Here is a 14008-nt window from a genome sequence, read left to right on the forward strand (position 1 = left end):
ATCACAATAAGGCTTCGACATAGAGTTCTCTGCATTCATCCTTCTGTTGCATCCACGTTCAAGACAACAGAACATATTAATTTCAGCCCATACAGACATCCCTAGGTAGGTGTCAAGTACAGCTGTGGTGGTTTGGGTTCTCAGCACAGAAAGCAGCCCCTGCCAGCTAATAACACTACAGGAAATTTGGAGAATGCTTAAAAACCCCAACCAACCACCCACCCACCCACGGTGATTGTGACAGAATAACCTGTATTTTACAAAATGATGACAATGAAATAAGGATCATTCCAAGTGTACCACAGTTACTTACAGTTCAGGGTCCAGTGTATCATTTTTTCTTTTTGAAAACTGCTCTTTGTTGATTGTGCTACGGAGAAACAGGCAATAAATAAAACTCAGTTTCAACGCAAGAGGACTTACTTTCATGCCATCACACATGCATCCACACACCCAAGAGGAAAAAAAATCTGCTTGCAAGTTTCGAAGCATTTGCTAGCACTATATGGAAAAGGAATTAGTGACAGACAGCTACAATATATGGCACCACTGACTCCTGACCATGGAAAATACTATTTTCTATAGGACAATAGCTTGTAGAGAAACACAGTGCTCCCTCGTTCCAACTTTACTACAAGATAAATAGTAAAACTTGCTGACACTCAAGTTTTGGACCAGTCTGATCAGTATCTCACAGTGCAAGGATTATCTGACACATTTCTCTAGTATTCTGAAGGCAGAGATCTCCAATTATCTTTCATTACTGAGAAAGGCAGATTATTATATTGCACATTCCCCCCAGCTGCCCTCTTAGATTAACTTCAAAGGATAAATAGCAACTTCTAAACTCCACAAGCCCAGCCTGGTCATTACTGTATACTATCTTTACTTACCCTACAGCATTTGCAAGGCTAGAAATTTCACCTTTTGGACAGTGAGACTCCAGGTACCTTTTACATCAGTAGGTTAAAAAGACTCCAGAAAAGTCATGCAACAATACTCCTATCTGAAAGTGTACCCCAAAGAAGGTGCTGTGTAAGGTGAGGAAATCAGTACATGTCTGTCTGAGAAGCAGTGAGAGAGGTTCAGCCCACCCTGAAGGAGGTGCATTAACCTTCCTATATGGAAGCAACGTGTGTAAGTTTCAGTACAAGAGGTTCCACCTCAACACAAGGGGGAACTTCTTTACTGTAAGGGTCACAGAACACTGGAACAGGCTTCCCAGAGAGGTTGTGGAGTCTCCTTCTCTGGAGACTTTGAAAGCCTGTCTGGATGTGCACCTCTGTGATCTGTGTTAGATAGTATTGTCCTGCTCTGGCAGGGGGGTTGGACTCGATTGATCTTGTTGGGTCCCTTCCAATCCTTTACATCCTGTGATCTGTTTGACATTATTCATAAGCAGATGGGACTCCAAATATTTGTATGGCAAAATGATGTTGCCTGCTACAGCTATGGATTAACTATCTGAAGCTGAATACAAGTTTAATAGCATAGCCAGTCTAGAAACAAAAAGATACATTTGACTCTCTCAGGTGATGTCAGTCAGCTACCTTTCTGGTAGGTAATGGTTATTTTTCTGCAGAAGAACACTTCCACATTTTTTTCAGACAAAAGGCTATTATCTTTCCTCTCTTTGTATAGTTGCATTTTTCAACACTAAGTGCTTATTTTTTCAGCTTGGTCAAGTCCAGTGTTAAATCAAAAGAGAACAAAATGAATCCAAAATTACCCCAAACCCCCCTCCCAAATCTGTAACACAAATTCAGGTTTTGATTAAAAAAAAAAATCACAGAATCACGGAATGTCAGAGGCTGGAAGGGACCTCAAAAGCTGACACAGTCCAACCTCCTGCCAGAGCAGGATCACCTATAGCAGATCACACAGGAACATGTCTAGATGGGTCTTGAATATCTCCAGAGAGGGAGACTCCACAACCCCCCTGGGCAGCCTGTTCCAGGGTTCTGTCACCCTCACAGGGAAAAATTCCTCCTCATGTTTACATGAAACTTCCTATGCCTCAGCTTCCACCCACTACCCCTTGTCCTGTCATTGGGCATCACCGAGCAGAGCCTGGCTCCAGATTCCTGGCACTCACCCTTTACATATTTATAAACACTGATGAGGTCACCTCTCTGTCTCCTCTTTCCCAAGCTAAAGAGCCTCAGCTCCCTCAGTTTCTCCTTGTAAAAGAGATGCTTCATTCCCTTAATCATCTTTGTGACTCTATGCTGGACTCTCTCAAGCAGTTCTATGTCCCTCTTGAACTGGGAGGTCCAAAACTGGACACAGTACTCCAGATGCAGCCTCAGCAGGGCAGACTAGAGGGGCAGGAGAACACCTTACAAACAGCAAGAGTTATCCCAAACTACACTCCTTCCCTTTGAGAATGCACTACAGGCCACACCAGAGCTCATGAACGCGCAGACCAAGCAAGCACCAAGAACTCACGTTTGAGGTTGTGATGGGTCATCTCCCAGAGAAACGCTCTCCCCTTGGATTTCGTTGAAGCACTTCTCACAGAAATGATACCTGTCAGCAAGAAGGCCATATTTGGGTGAACTGCTCCATCCACACAAAACAGCCCAAGTCAAGCAACGGAGTCACCAATCACAGCAGGCCAAGGAAGGGACAGGAGCAGAGAGCAGGTCATCAACGGCGACAAGGATATTCAATGATGCAGATTTATGGACCCCAGATTGTTTGGGATTTTTTTTTTGTTTGGTGGTTTGGTTTTTTGTGTTTTTTTTTTTTGGCACAATCAAAGCCAAGTGCAGACAATGACAAGCACAAAGGAGAAATAAAAATAACATACACACAAACAAACAAAGAAATGGGGATTTGCAGGACGAAAACAAAAACACAGCAGCAGGACAAGACAACACAAAGCAGAAAGCCAAGGCAAAGCACATATTAGCATTAGATCTCTCAAATGGGTTCACAAGCAGCAAATGTTAAAGCAAATCAAACAAGAGTATTCCATTTTAGCATACCCATACCCTCTTCATTTTAATCATCCATGCCACGTACAGCAAATAATTAAAATGAGAAAGGGGAAGAGCAGAAGGAAGGAAGAACTGCTACTTTGACTTGTATATCAGGACAGCAGTTCTACTGGCAGGAGAATCTGCAGGAGGTCAGTGGAAGAAGGACAGCCTTCTATCTTAAATGCATACATGCTGAAAGGCTACAGGATTCTCCCCCAGTTGAAAGAGAAAGCCAAACACCAGAAGCTTCAAGAACAATAAAATCTGTCCTCAAAGATCTTACACACCTCACTAACAGAACTATCAAATTGTACGTTAACTAAATACCTGACACTAACTACACACATAATGCTCTACACTGGTATGGTTCTGTAGCCCAGTTCTGAGTGTAGAACAGTCCAGGCATCAAAAGAGAAAGCATTACAGGAGAAGAGTTGATTTATACTCAAATAAAACAGTAATTCAAGATTAAACCCTAGCCTTCAAAAATGTTCCTAAACTGTGGCCTCTCCATTACTAAGGCATGTTAATTGAGTGCACAAGACACCCAAAAATAGAAAGAAGAAGAAAATTTGAACAACTTAATAATAAAGCCACACAAACTACACAACAGTAACCATTTAGGCCAAAATAGGAGGTCTCTTAACCCTCCCTCCCAGGTTTCACCTGAGAAAACACAGAGAAACTGTGCATGAAATATATGCATGCATGTAACAGTTTACAAGTCACATGTGTGCATGCCTCTTACAATGCAAACATTCCCTTCTAATGTCTGAAAATAGGTAAAGTACACCAGAGTTTGAATAATAGTGCTTGCAACTGATCAACATAAGCAGAAGATTCATTATGAAAAGTTCTACACTACATCTAAAATGACAATAGTTACTGTGGGATACTACAAGCTTATTTTCTTCTACTGCATTCCTAGAAAAATCTATTCACTGCTACAAAACTATCATGAACATAAGATTAAGGATGTAACTATTTGGTTGCTTTCACGTGAACAGGCGCTTAAGAAAATGACAATTACTGCAAAAACGTCTAGGCTTTCAGGGAAAAAAAATTGGTTTTGTTGTTCTAGGAGATCCTTTAAGGTGTTGGAAAGAACAGAGAGTAGGAACTAAATTGATGGAGGCAACAGTTTGAAAGCAGCCTTCTGTTGCTCAGGCCAAGTGATATCTGAGTACTGAAGCATACATTTTCCTGTTCCTTCCTGCTTTGCTTTCCCAACTGGCAAAGAGATATCTAGCAAGAAACCTTCTTTCACAGTATGTTTAAAGACTTTAACTCCCAAGTTTTAAAAAAATAAATATCCAAAAGAGCTGTAGAAGTTGCAGCATTTCAGCCACTGACAGCTACTGTAAGAAACTTCAGGAGAAAAAACATCCATCTACTGGAAATCTGAACACACAAATCTTCCAATGAAGGTGTGCACCACAAAAATAAGTTTGCACTTTAGTGTCACCAGCAAAAAGCAAGTATAACATGTATTATGATCATTAATACACTTGCTGCATAGTTTACTCAGTGTTCTGCGTGAAAAATGTTGCTGCATGGTAGGAAGCAAAGACTTGCATAAATGTTTTGTAGGTAACTGTAGGATTTAATTAACTGCACAACAAAAATTCAGTAAAACATCCTATTTCTGCAAACAAAAAGAGGAAGACCAAAGGCTGCTGTTAACTTTTGCAGAAAGATAAATTATTCAAGGGCACTTTCAGCGAAGTTTTATCCTAAAACACAAAGGAGTACACATATAAAGAGGGTGTATAGGTAAATACATGCATGGTTTTAACAGATTGATTGCAGCATGCACAAAGCTGCACCAAGGGACTTTTCCTTACCTGTTCTGGTAGCTATAGTAAGTGGCATCTCGAGGGATCGTGCATAGCTGTTTGCCATAGCAACACAAGGTCTGTGGTGAGAACTCCAACTGCAAAGAGGAGTGGGTTGTTTAGTACTCATACATGTTTCTACATGCTCTCCATGGGAATAAGCATGACCTAGCCAACAGTAACTTTCACCCTGCATCATGCACAGATCTCACAGCATCACAACTGCATGAAGTGCTAGGCACAAATAAAACATTCAGCGGGCTGTTATTCTCAAGTTAGCTCTTCCCCAAAGATGAAAAGCATATCACATTAAGACAATGGAAATACAATCTCAGTACATGGAGAAATAGAGAGTGCTTCTTCTGCAGTAACAAACCCTCATCTGTTTAACTTGCAATGGCAAATGAGTTGGCCCTAATCAAAATAAGCCTTCAGTTACTGACTTTTTCCCTAAAGGGCTTATATATATAAATAGATAATTTAAGCACGAGATAAAATTAGAAGGTCCATAAAAACCTCAAAATAAGATTACTCAGGATTGGTAAATCCTGGTAAACTTGCAAAATTTTTGACACTGTAACTGCTAACAACTGCAACTGCTCTATTCTCCCTCCTTCAATATCAAGAAGAAAGCAAGCAGCAGACTTCAAAAAAAACCCAATCTTTCCTTACCTTTCTTCCACAGCAATAACCAAGGCTCTGCATAACTGGGTCAATTTCTTGCTCAAACACCTCTGCCAGTTTGGAACAGTACTTATATACCCGGGATGTTTTGCGGTTATAAAGCCAGGCATTATTGAACATGAGCCAGATATCATCTACATATTGCCATGGTTCCTGGTACTGTCCTGTGTCTAGCTTCCTCTTGATAGTAGAAAGGTCCATGGGGTTCTTCACTATGTCAAAATAATCCTGCAAGAATCACAGTGCATCAAAACACCGCTGTAGAACTCGGTTGAGACATGAGAGCTTGCGTGTTCTCAGCATACAAATTCTTCTGCAGCGCATCAAGAAAAACAGGTTCCTCCCTGACTTGATTCTCAAACTGATTGTGACACACAATGAAATCTCTAAGCAATAGCATATCCCTCCCCAGTGCCTTCTTTTCATTATTCTCAGGCTTTATGGCTCTTCCACTCGTTAAGAAATAAAGCCACTTGTAATTTTAATCAGCAGAACAATTATTACATAAAGTAGGAAAAGGCAATGTTTTTGCAGTCGCTGATGTAAGGATGCACACTAGAGCAGTAATAGACAGAGGCTGGTTTTACAAGACCAGACAACCCGAAGAAATAAGAAGTTATTTCATGTCTCATCTGAAGAATACCTTTTTCCAGTTCTGCCCTTTGGTTATGGGACCAATTCTGTCACAGTTCTCAGAATGTGGCAGCCCATTACGAGTTTATTTATGCATACTTGTGAAACATGATCAGGCCTTACATTGTTGTAGTACCTAACCTTAAAGACCACACTTAAACAAAAAAAAAAACCTTTCAGAGAAAAAACTGTGTCCAAAGTACCTAAGTAGGACTTCTATGCATACACATTTGTGCTGAAAGAGTAAACTTGTGTGGTCAATTAAAACACAGATTCCTTGAAAAGTAGTAGTAATGTCTTCTGAAGACAATTTTAACACAAGCAAGTATTTGACCTAACCAAAATTAGTAACTTGGATAGTCTCTTCCTTGCTTGTAACAGATTAATAATCATTTATTTATTTTGAGTGGTCATCAGCTGTTGAACTTCCCACTTATTCCATCAGGTTTTATAAACGATAAGAAGCACCTAGGAAATTTGGCAATAGAAGCATCACCATATGAAGCAACATCCAAAAAAGCCCACACAGCACTGAGGAATCTATTGGTAATCAGTTCCACGTATGGCACCACCTGCTTACTCACCAAAAGGAACACAGAACCAAACAAACTTGTGAAAAAACAAACTTTCCTTAGTCAGACCTTGCATATTCCACTGCCTAAACTAAACCCCTTCAAAGGCATCAATATTGAAATGTTAACAAGATAGATTTAAGCTGTTCTCAAACAGGTATGCCATAACAGAGTGGCTTTGAATTAAAGCCAGGAAAGTATCCTGGCTAAGACACTCACAGGAATTCCAAGTAGTTGGGGATCCACAGGCTGTCGAAATGGAAGAGACTCTGGATCCTGACGGTAAAGTGCCTCCAGTGTTGGCATAAGCGCCTGCCGCAGCTCTTCTGGCTTGAAAACTTTGAAAAACAATCAACATCAGAAAGGCAGCAAAAACAGCTGTGAGGAAGAAAACTGCTGGAAAATGAGAGCTCTGTAGAAAAAGACTACAGACAATGGGTTTAAGTTACTTTGCATGGCTTTATCCTCTGCAACACTTAGTTCTGAGAAGGATATTAAAATGATTACCTGGATGGCCAAAATATTAACAAGAATCTTTTTACCATTGCTGCTAAATTTGATAGAGCCAATTTACATTCTAGATATGGCCCCTCTCTGAAGTCCCAAAAACCCCACACTTTGTCCAGAAAATCTGTAGTGGAGGAGTATGTTGATACAATGGAGATTTGACAATTCTACTACAGCTTAAGGTCTTGTACTAAAGCCTTAAAGAACATGCTCAAAGCCAACAACATGCACGTGTACTAAGTACTTCTGTCTGGTACGTGTTTCTCCATGTACTGAACCAAAGTCACAAAACCCAATCCATCTAAGTCTGAACACTAATAAAGAAAGCTCAGGGTTTCTTCCCCTGCAGATTTCTCTAGAGAGATGCAGTGAATTTGTGAAAATACTGCTCCCTTGCTTACTCTTTTTCTTTGACTGCCCAGCTGCTGGAGATGACTGAGTAGCTGGAGTAGTAGGTCTTTCTTCCCCCTCTGTAACTTCAGTCTTCACTTCGGATTTCTTCTCTTCTTGCTCCATTGGGTCTGGTTTACATTCCTCCACAACAGGTTCTACTTTAACCTGAAAAGTAGTTTGGAGTGCGTCACTTAGTCACACATGCACATTTCTCTCCTTTAAACCTACCTGCCGTCCTGCCCACCACTCTTCCCTAGGATTAAGGTATCTAGTTTGTAGTCAAGACTTGCCTAAAACTCGAGCAGATGTCCATCTTTGAACACTGCGGTATTAGCCATGATGAGCTGCTAGCCAGTTCTCAGCTGCAAGTAGGCACACAGGTATTCATGCAGCTCTTCAGGCAGGTCTGACAGTCTCCTGCACACTGGGACTGCTAGAATAATGCTGCTGACAGCCATGTTTTAACTGTTGTCAATGATAAGCAGCCCATCAGTAGACTCACAGAACATATAGAATCACAGAATCATTTAGGTTGAAAAATACCTTTAAGGTAACAGAGTCCAACCATAAACCTACCACTGCCAAGTCCACCATGAATCCATGTTGCTAAGCATCCTATTTACTCATTTTCTGAGTATGTTCAGGGATGGTGACTCAACCAGTTCCCTGGGCAGACAACGCTTGACAATACTTTAAGTGAAGAAACTTTTCCTAATATCCAACCTAACCCTCCCCCCGGCACATCTTGAGGTCACTTCCTCTCATCCTAATATATGCTATTCCAATATTTACACAATAACAACTGTTAGTAATATCTGAAGGACTGACCCTAGTGCCCTCTTACACTGGCATTTACCAAAAAGCTTCAATATTATGGTCTTTTCTGTGGCCACTGGCTTCTACCACCATTTCACCAGAAAACAGAGCTCCTCCTTTAGGAAGATGATGATGCCAAGAAACAAAATAGCAGGAGCAGGCTGAAGTCTGTGAGGAATGGCTTGTGTGGAGAAGGAAAACATGCAGTAGCACTAGATATTCTATTCAACAGCTGGCTGGAAATCTCACCTCAGATTTCTCCTCCATTTGCAGCTCTGTTTGTTCTGGTTCCCCTTCTTCTGTTTTAATATCCATTTTCACTTCCTGCAAGGGTGGCTGCTGCTGCTCTGGGACGGTCTGCTGAGAGTTCACCTCTGTGCTGCTGGTAGATGGGGGATTGGATACTTGCCCATCAATGCTTACAGCTGGCTGTGAAAGCTGAGGGAACAAAACACATATAACAAGTAGACTTTTAATAAGCTTGGTTGCTTGGTTTTAATTTCTCTACTGTACCTTTACCAATACTGCATTTCCATCAAGTTCCAATGCACTCTAGTCCTACTTGCTTCCCCTGAAGCATAAATTGCTGCACAACTTCAGTTATAAAAAAAACATACAGTAGAAGGCCTGATACAAGGAGAATTGCACACTGGCTCCATACTGTATACTAATACTAGCTGTGTATAGACACAGCTGAAGACCTCACTCATGTTTCACAGTGAATTTCAAAACACGCACTACAATTCTGGAAACCTCAGATGATCTACAGACTTGTCTAGATGCAAAAAAACCCAACTCATTTTGATATTAAACATGCCAGGAGTGACTGTCCTTATCAGAAACTTACACCAAAATAAAAGACCAATTGAAAAGCAAACTTTACACTGAACTATTTGCAGGGAAAGCACAGTTCAAGTATTTCCTTACAGGTGTGGTGGGGTGCTGAGGCTGCAGCGGTGCTGTTGGCGTGGGAACAGATGCAGTCGTGCTCTGCTGTGACAAGGGCTGCTGCTGTTGCTCTGCAGAAGGAGTAACTGGAACTGGAGGCTGGACTTGTGGAGGCAGCTGTGCCTGTGGAGGCGTTGGAGTCTGCCTTTGAGGGGGGTGTATAATTTGTGACTGTGGTCCAGGTGGCATTGCCTGAGGAGTAGGCGTGGGGGCAGCATTGGCTGCTGCCTGCTGTTGCTGCGAGCCCAAGCCTGGGGGTGTGTGGTGAGGTGTTGGGGTTCGACTAGGTACTGGAGAAGGAGAATTACGGTGCATGGGAGGCTGTGAAAGAGGTGGGCAGTGAATGTGGCTCCCCTGAGAACCCGGAGCCATTGCAGGAGAATTCACAGGACAGGAAGCGCTGGTCATTTGTGCCTGTGGGGTAACAAGGAAACGTTTGCGACGGCTTGAAGGAGAAAAGTGACAAATTACTGCCAAATGGCTGCTTTCCTACAGCTACAGGCATACTTTTAGAGGTGTGACAAATTCTTTGGTTTTTAAAAACCTCTTATTTCAAAAGGAGAAATGGTCTATTCATTTTATTTTGCTCCACGTGAGCAAAAAGCTGTTTGTAATTTAGTCAGCTCTGAAAGAAGTTCCAATAGAGTAACTTATGCTTGCTGATACATTTAAAGAGCACCAACCACCTACACTCCCAGCTTGTAAAGCATTCCCAAATGTACAGATTTGTACATCTTGATTATGGGACAATACACCATAGTGGAAAACTGCATTCAAATACACTTAGTGTGCCCATGCCCCCACCCCCAAGACTGAAAACTGAATTTATCATCAGAAATGAGTACAGCTGTAACTGCACCATGAATAGATTACAGGAAAACTGTACTGGTGAAGGAAAAGAAGCTGTCACTCCACAATAATCTTGCCTGCAAACTAGGAAGAAGCATCAACGAGAAGCAAACTGACGTTCCCTACTTCTTCCTGGCCTGAAAGGTTCTGGCTGAAAAGGGAGAGGGAAAGGACAGAAAGGAAACTGCTATTTCAGATCTTCAGTAGTGATAACCCTCCTATCCCCCAAAGCCAGCCAAACACACTGCTCCTGGATAGACAGCCTTTTTATGACTTAGTTCACCATCTCTCAGGCTCTGCTGCTTTGCGGTTCAGCAAGAAATTCTTAACAACTGCATGCTGAGTAACAACTTCCTCTTTGCTCCATGAAAACAAAGATTTAAAAGGTTTCTCTGCCACACTTAAGCCTGAGAACAGCCAACAGTGTTTTACCCTTGCCATTCCCAGTTCTACATCAGAAAAATGCAGTCTCATTCTATGAATTTGGGTGACTATAATCCCAAAAGCACCTAGAGAAAGCGAGCTGCTCTCCATTACTACAAACTGAGCAATGAAATGAGTATATGACAGAGCCCACTGATAGCAGTGCCAGAAACCAGAAACTTACTTGAGAAACTGGTGTCTGACTGCCAGGCTGAGTCATTGGCATGCTTGTTGTGTTCATTCCCGGGGAGGACGCTGGAAACTGAGGCTGTTGTAGAAACTGGTTCTGACCAGAAGGCTGACCAACCCCTGGCTGCTGCATACGTGAAGGAAATCCCATCTGCTGCAAAAGAAAGGAACTCATTTCATGCAGTGTGCTCAAACCTCCATAACATATTATCAAACAACCAACAACATTGATCTTGCTGCAGAAATTGATGTTTGTTGCTTATCTGTCAGATACAATATGGGAAACCTGCTTATAGCCCCTCTCAAAAGACAAGAATTATGATGATTTCCCTTGTAGGCTAAGGAAAAGGATATTGATTTCAGACTGCAACTGTGACTTATTATTGAAGTAGCACAAAAAGCTACTTCTATTTAACTTTTAGGTAACTTCTACCGACAAGACCTGAAGTCTTACCACAGACGAGAGAGATCTTTAGCAGAGGCACAAAAGGAGGAAGAGAAGAGTCAAGAGAGTGAAGAAATAGTGCTTTGTTTCAAAAATGGGGAAGTACTTATTTAAAGGAAATCAGAGCCAAGAGAAGGAAACCAATGAGCTCAGCAGCCTGGACCAAATGCACACTGACCTGGTTCATGGCCCCAGCCTGGCTTAGCTGTCCAGGGTGCTGAAGAGGAGGGGTTTGCCGGGGTCCCATCGGTGACAGCTGCATGTTCATCTGGCCAAACTGATTCATTCCTGTGCAATCATGCCAAAAAAGAACACTTATAAACAAAGGCCTGAATTCTCCTCTGGGCACCATTTAACATTTTGAGAAGTGCTGTCAGTTTCTTACTAATTTCATTTTCTAGCAACCAGTTTTCAAGGACGCAACACTACAAAGGTGCTTTTTTTTCTATCAACCAGTTAGTCACATGGAATAAATTTAAATCTAAAATGTCCAAGCTCCATCAGAATACAGACTAGGCTTTTTGCCTCAAAGACTTGTTTCCACTGCTATCAAACCTCTGAAGACCAATTTTCTACAGAAGCTGCATTGCCTTAATTACATATTCACATACTGAATCCCAAACCATACCTTCACTTCCAGAGTTAACACTGTATGTCGGCTGCAATATTTCATGAACGTGTAACAAAGGTCCTGGCCCTCGCTTCTGAGCAATAATTCTTAACCATCTTCCCTCTGCCATCAACATGTTCTCATCTAAGCTAGCTAAGCTTGTTTCACTGACCTCATCATACAATGTTCATATGATCAAAAGTTCCACAAGTATCAAGTTCTTTATTAACAAAGCAAGCAGCTTAAGTGTAAATTGTGAAACGTTGTTAGAGAGAAGTATAAATAGTTTTAAATATAAATATGTATCACATAGAATAGAATCGAATCATTAAGCTTGGAAAAGACCACAAGGATGCCAAAGTTCAACTGTCAAGACATCACCTCTATACCCACTAAATCATGTCCCAGAGTGCCACATCTACAGTTTTTTCAAGACCTCCAGGGATGGTGATTCCACCACTTCCCTGGGCAGCCTATTCCAATGCTTTAACACTCTTTCAGTACAGAACTTTTTCCTAATATCCAATCCAAACCTCCTCTGGTGTAACTTGAGGCCATTTCCTCATGCCCTCTTGCTAACTACTCGGGAGAAGAGACCAACACCTACCTTGCTATATATTTCTGTAAATATTTTGTAATATAGCTAGCTATTTTCTCAATCAAACAGAGAAACTACAGGTGAAGCAAGGGCTATGACGCTTCACCAAGAGCTGCCCAATGCCAAGACCCCTTTGAAATCACAGCAGCTAATTTTCTTCAGGTATTTACCTGTCTGTGCCTGCATGCGATTCATCATCTGGTTTGGCACATTGGCACGTATCAAGGTTGGGTCTGGAAGTGGACCATCTGGAAAGACAAAAGATAGTGGAATAAGATTACGGCATTTAGAAGACCACCAGGCTTTATCTATCAAACATTTTAGTGGAAATTGTAATTAAAACTCATGTGTAAAAGAAAAAAAACCACAAGTAACACCTCCCTGCCAGAGTACAGACACAGTCCAGTAACTCTCGAGTCATCGAAGCATGAAATGAAACCAAAATCTCCCTTGAAAACATAAGCACATCCCACTGGCAAAAATATCTTCAGACTTAAGAGTCAGCTTTCAGAAACAGAGGATTAATTTGAATTATGTTATCAAATGACAATAAACTCAGTAGCTCCCAAACATTCCAGACTACGTGAACCTCTGCAAGACCACTCTACATTACTACCACACCTCTAGATTTAAAACACTATGACAGCTCTACGGTTCAGAGTGTTTGTCAAAGCTCTGAAGGCTGAGAATTACTGGACTACATAACTACCCAAAACATCCCATCTCCTGAAGACTGACTTTCTATAGAAGTCAGAGCAAATCAAGTCATGGCATCGACCTTTCTTGAATCTTGGTAATGCATCTCAACATATCCTGCTCCAACTTCAAGCATTAGAAGTCCCAGAACTAGATTTACCAAGAAACAATCAAATTTAAGCTGGACAACAAGAACCGAGACAAACTGAACACAGCAAATGCCTGGAGCTACTGGACCCTGCTGCACTGTCAGGGTGGGGAGGGGGAAAGGCAAAGATTTTGCAAGTACTTTCAAAGAAAATAAAGTTCTGCTTTAACTTCTGGCAAGCCAGGTACCTATGAACAAGAAAGGCAACCAAAATGTCCTATTCATGCCTCCCAAAATGACAGTACACAAGTCCTCTGCACAAGTCAGTGAGCCAACTGTTCTTACTTGCAGACATCCCTGGCTGGGGCTGTCCCATGTTGGGCCCTTGATTCATGGGAGCCTGTGGCATGCCTGGAGCATTTGGAATCATGCTTTGCTTCTGCAGCCTCGTTCTTCGTTTCTCCTCCAACTCCTTCTGAATCTTATAGATCTTCTCTGCTAGCAAGTGATAGTACTCTGCCTGTTGGGAGGAACACAAGCCAGGAAAGATGGCACATTAAATGAAGGCAACAGGCTCCAGTGACTCAGGCTTGGAAAACAAGCCTTCCACACATTTATGCTTGGGTCAGAGTAGCTCTTCCTTTGTAGGGGCTGCTGGTCAGATAGGGCTGAAAAAGGCAGTGCTTGGGGCACCACTGTTGAACATAAACCAACAGCAGACATTTATCTTCTCACATC

The 14008-nt window shown here is 41.8% G+C and overlaps 1 protein-coding gene across 2 annotated transcripts in view; it reads right to left on the reverse strand.

Moving 5' to 3' along the window:
- EP300 (E1A binding protein p300) overlaps nucleotides 1-14008 on the reverse strand; it is a 61803-nt gene that overhangs the window by 15003 nt on the left and 32792 nt on the right. Inside the window, exons 10-21 of one of the 2 annotated variants that reach the window (XM_064155169.1) lie at nucleotides 13616-13790; nucleotides 12657-12734; nucleotides 11457-11566; nucleotides 10829-10984; nucleotides 9352-9786; nucleotides 8674-8862; nucleotides 7617-7773; nucleotides 6928-7046; nucleotides 5492-5731; nucleotides 4829-4917; nucleotides 2449-2529; nucleotides 314-370 (exon numbers count right to left, since the gene is read on the reverse strand). In XM_064155169.1, coding sequence (XP_064011239.1) covers nucleotides 314-370; nucleotides 2449-2529; nucleotides 4829-4917; nucleotides 5492-5731; nucleotides 6928-7046; nucleotides 7617-7773; nucleotides 8674-8862; nucleotides 9352-9786; nucleotides 10829-10984; nucleotides 11457-11566; nucleotides 12657-12734; nucleotides 13616-13790 — 1886 coding nt within the window. Of the gene's footprint in view, nucleotides 1-313; nucleotides 371-2448; nucleotides 2530-4828; nucleotides 4918-5491; nucleotides 5732-6927; nucleotides 7047-7616; nucleotides 7774-8673; nucleotides 8863-9351; nucleotides 9787-10828; nucleotides 10988-11456; nucleotides 11567-12656; nucleotides 12735-13615; nucleotides 13791-14008 lie in introns of both variants that reach the window. The other variant, XM_064155168.1, reaches the window with a different exon arrangement.

This window comes from Pogoniulus pusillus, chromosome 15, assembly GCF_015220805.1.
Source record: "Pogoniulus pusillus isolate bPogPus1 chromosome 15, bPogPus1.pri, whole genome shotgun sequence".
NCBI lineage: Eukaryota > Metazoa > Chordata > Aves > Piciformes > Lybiidae > Pogoniulus > Pogoniulus pusillus.